Consider the following 4,634-nt stretch of genomic DNA (forward strand, 5'->3'; position numbering starts at 1 on the left):
CACAAACTCCTCTACACTCCTTACATACAATACTATATAGACCTACAACACAAACTCCTCTACACTCCTTACATACAATACTAGACCTACAACATACAACACAAACTCCTCTACACTCCTTTTTTTGTTTTTTTTAATGTTTTTTTGCCAACCCCAAAAAAGAAACCCTTCTAAATCAAATAACTAACTAACTAACTTACAAAATGGACCCCGGCCCTCAGTTGTCTAAGTCTAAACAAAGAAAATCCCCTCCCCCACTCCTACAAGCTAAAACCTAAATCTACCGATCTCTCTCTCTCTCTCTATCTCTATCTATCTAAATAAAACTAAATCTAATGAATGAAATAAACTACTACTACACTATACTATACACTATACTAAACTACTAAACAATTACCTGATCTCGCTCTTTCTCTCAATCTCTCTCTCTCTCTCTCTCTCTCTCTGATGTTTGTCCGGGAGTAAACGTAAAGTCACTGAAGTATTGTTCTCTGTCTGCAACTATGTATCTGGGATGTGGGCCTCTCAGCCTTGATTCTGGGGGAACCGGCCAACCCGCATGCTTGAATTTGGTCACATGAGCGTGTGATGTCATGCATGACAACATCCCATTGTCCAAAAGGGCTGAATCTTCGTTACAGAGTAGATCACACACTGTACCACTGCAATATGAAAAAAAAGGGTCGGGCGGTATATCCCTCCCAACTTTTTAATTGGCAAGATTGCGCAGGAAGTGGCGGGCGGTATATCCCTCCCGTGGCAGCCAGAGTGTTAAGAGCTGCCGGGCGGAGTTTCACTTTTTTTTTCCCTATTTTTTTGCAACTGTCACTTTTCCGCCAAAGTGAGATGAATCAGTGGTTTCTACAGGGCACAAGTCAATGACTCCATCACATCTGCTGATCACACACACACACACGCACGCACGCACGTACGCACGCACGCACGCACGCACGCACGCACGCACGCACGCACACACACACACACACACACACACACACACACATGATTTATCAAAGCAAGACAGGTAACTGCAGGGAGTGATGGCATACTGTGATGATAGCAACCCATTTAAATCACAGGGGAACACACACACACACGCACGCGCGCTCCTCTCCTCTCTGCTTCTCTCCTAAACACACACACACACACACACACACACACACACACACACACACACACACACACAGAAATGCTTAACTAAAACAAACAAACAATGCTGTTCTCAAGTTAATCTACTCAGTTGCTGTACACAATGCACTGTTGCCAACGCAACAGTGCATTGTGCATTATCCTGTACAGCATATCCATGATTGTTATCATTATTATTATTATTATTTTATTAATTCATTCACTACAAAGAATATTAAACAAAAAATAGCCCTCACTACCAGCTATTTTATTATTATTTTATTTTTATTTTACTTACCTTTGTGATGTGTTTAGTTTAAGAAACAACCTTGTTTGAGACCAGGGGCAGTTCTCCAGATTTAACATGAAACAAACCCGGAACTAAGTGTTCCTCCAATTGGCCGCTAGTTTTGCTGCCCTCCCCACACTACTGATGCAGTAATGGTCTTTACGCTCCTATAAGTGGCTGTGCGTGTGTCTGTAGCCACCTTTCCTCAGCGTTTTGCCATAGCAATATGTGTGTGTGCATAGTCATATTACATCATATTACAAAATCCTAGACCTATCTGTAGCCACTTTTCCTCAGCGTTTTGCCATAGCAATATGTGTGTGTGCGTAGCCATATTACATCATAGCCATATTACATGTAGCCACTTTTCCTCAGTGTTTTGCCATAGCAATGTGTTTTCCTCAGCGTTTTGCCATAGCAATATGTGTGTCTGTGTGCGTAGCCTTATTACATTACATCACCAATTATCTGTAGCCAATATCTGTAGCCACTTTTCCTCAGCGATTTGCCATAGCAATGTGTTTTCCTCAGCGATTTGCCATAGCAATATGTGTGTGTAGCCATATTACATTACCAATTCACCTATACCGGCTCCGCCCCCTCCAAAAGCTACGCCCGACATTATCACAGTGCGCCGCTACTGGCTTCATTCACTTCAATGGGAAATACGGCGGATTGTACACACATTTTACACATTAAATATTAATTCCGTTTTGGACCCAGAGCTTCGAAATCTCTTCCAATCCATCAACAAGGCCTGGATCTGCATTGGAAAAAATATTTAGACCTTTAAACTTTTAAAACAATACGACATAGGAATATATAAGGTCGCAGCAGAGGAATAAGGAACATGCCCATGGTTGCTGGACCACAGAGAGCCGTTTCAAACCAATTTAAATATGAATGGACTGTATTGGCCTAAACGACAATAACCCATGACTACAAACACCTTATTTGTTATGTTAAATAGCAACTGATATGTAATGTACGTCTGTGAATGTCTGAATGAACAGGGGTAGCGACGCGAAGTGTTGTATTTCAACTCTGCTTTCGACTGCAGTGGGTAGGGGCGTCACAAGGGGGGGAAAAGTGGGACTGACTTACCAGGGCCCACGGTGGAAGGGCCTTAATTATTTTAGACTTTATCGATTGAAAAATATCAGATATACAAGCTCATAGCGTGGCACTGAGTGCCGCGCTGCGAGCTTGTAGATTTGCTATTTTTGAAATCCCACGATGAAGAACATTCATGTGGGCCCACAGCGAATCCTTGTACCCAGGGCCCAGAATTTGGTGCGACACCCCTCCCTCTGCGGCTCGGCAGCTAAACTTGTCAGGAATCGCAAACATTTCACGCCAGAGATATCAAATGTTATAGATAAGATTTATAAGCAATCGGCATGATAAGAAACATGTAGCCTACATTTGAAGCAGTTTATTCTGGTTGGTTGTTTGTGTAATGGAGAGTAATAGCCTCTAAACAAATCAGTGAAAAGTGAAAACGGCTCTGTATAGGTCCAGCAGACAGGCGATTTCCTCATTCTGCTGTTGCGTCCTTATATATTCCTTTGTCGTATTGTTTTAAAAGTTTAAAGGTCTACATATTTTTCCAATGCATATCCAGGCCTTTGTTGACGGATTGGACGAGATTTCGAAGCTCTGGGTCCAAAACGGAATTAATATTTAATGTGTAAAATCCGCTGTATATCCATTCAAGTGAATGGTGCGGCTGTGATTCTCGTCGGAGGTCTCGGCGGAGAGGTGGGGGCGGAGCTCCCGGTACTCATCCATTACATCCTAGACCTATCTGTAGCCACTTTTCCTCAGCGTTTTGCCATAGCAATGTGTTTTCCTCAGCGTTTTGCCATAGCAATGTGCGTGTGTGTGTAGTCTGTATTACATCACCAATTACCAGAAGACGTTATGCAAGCACGACCACCACTCACTTCACATTGGGTGTGATTTTTTCAATTCTTTCTTATTGTTTTGGTTTTAAAAAGGTCTTAAAAGTCCTCAAAGTGTTACTTCACTGTCATCTGGCGTCCCCCCTAACCTAGAGGCCATAGTTTGAGAACCACTGAGTTAAGCAACTGCTGTTGCTGAAAGGATTCTATGGAAGCCAGTCTGACATCATCTTTGGGCACATCTGGACTGGACGTCCATATTTTGGCATGAATAACTCATCATGACCTCATCGCGATGACGCCACTGGACGAGTATATAAGCAAGGCGGCTTTGCCGAGATACTCAGTTCGATCTTCACTTTTTGAACACCTTTGCGGGTCCCTTAAGGCTTGCATGTGAGACCTTCAAGACTCTCTGAGACTCTGCTTTCAAGCAACAAAATTCACACTCTCTGCTGGTTCAGCCGGGGATCAGAGTCTTGGTACTTGAGGAGGCCAGTAAGTTGATCATCTGTGACGTACACCTCCAAATTTGGGTGAGCTTTTATACCGATCCAACCCCCGATTGACCTCTTATTATGAATCAAAGATGTTGCTGAACATCGGTATTGTAGTCGTTGCAGTGGCAGCTCTCTATGTGGGCTACCGGCATCTGAGAAAACGTCTGCAGGGCGGCGTGGACACCACGCAAGGGAGCGATGGCTCCAACCTTCCCAAGATGAGGAGAAGCGATTTCACCCTGGAGCAGCTCCGCCAATTCGACGGCGTCCAAAACCCCCGGATTCTAATGGCGGTCAACATGAAGGTCTTCGACGTCACCTCGGGCAAGCGGTTCTACGGACGAGACGGCCCGTATGGGATCTTTGCCGGCCGGGATGCGTCGAGAGGCCTGGCGACTTTCTGCCTGGAGAAGGGCGCTCTGTGGGACACTTATGACGACCTGTCCGACCTCAACGGTCCACAGATGGAGAGCGTGAGAGAGTGGGAGATGCAGTTCAAGGAAAAGTATGACTATGTCGGAAGGCTGCTGAAGCCCGGCGAAGAGCCCTCGGAGTACACCGAAGACGAGGAAGGCGGTTAAAGACAACCTGAAGCAGCAAACTTTTGGAATTCCGAAGACCCGCCCCCCAGTTTGATATGCATTAGACCACAGACCCCCATGTGATACCAATCTACGCTGAAAAGTAAAACACATTGTGAAGGTCTTGTCTGTTTCCGGTTCATATCCTGCTGAGCCAATCAAACATAGATGTGTGGGAATCTGACCTGGAACAGGTCACCTTCTAGAAAAGGGAACTACAGTTATGCACAGA

General features: G+C 44.6%; 1 protein-coding gene across 1 annotated transcript; it reads left to right on the forward strand.

Annotated features, from left to right (window-relative positions):
* Positions 1-3,910: 3,910 nt before the first annotated feature.
* On the forward strand, positions 3,911-4,402 carry LOC308302504 (membrane-associated progesterone receptor component 2-like; the record flags this gene model as incomplete). The annotated part of the gene is made up of 1 exon (XM_080746760.1): positions 3,911-4,402. The coding sequence occupies one exon, from the start codon at positions 3,911-3,913 to the stop codon at positions 4,400-4,402; it is 492 nt and encodes a 163-aa protein (XP_080602886.1).
* Between the last annotated feature and the right edge of the window lie 232 nt (positions 4,403-4,634).

The sequence above is a fragment of the Nannobrachium achirus genome, assembly GCF_963921795.1.
Source record: "Nannobrachium achirus genome assembly, chromosome: 17".
NCBI lineage: Eukaryota > Metazoa > Chordata > Actinopteri > Myctophiformes > Myctophidae > Nannobrachium > Nannobrachium achirus.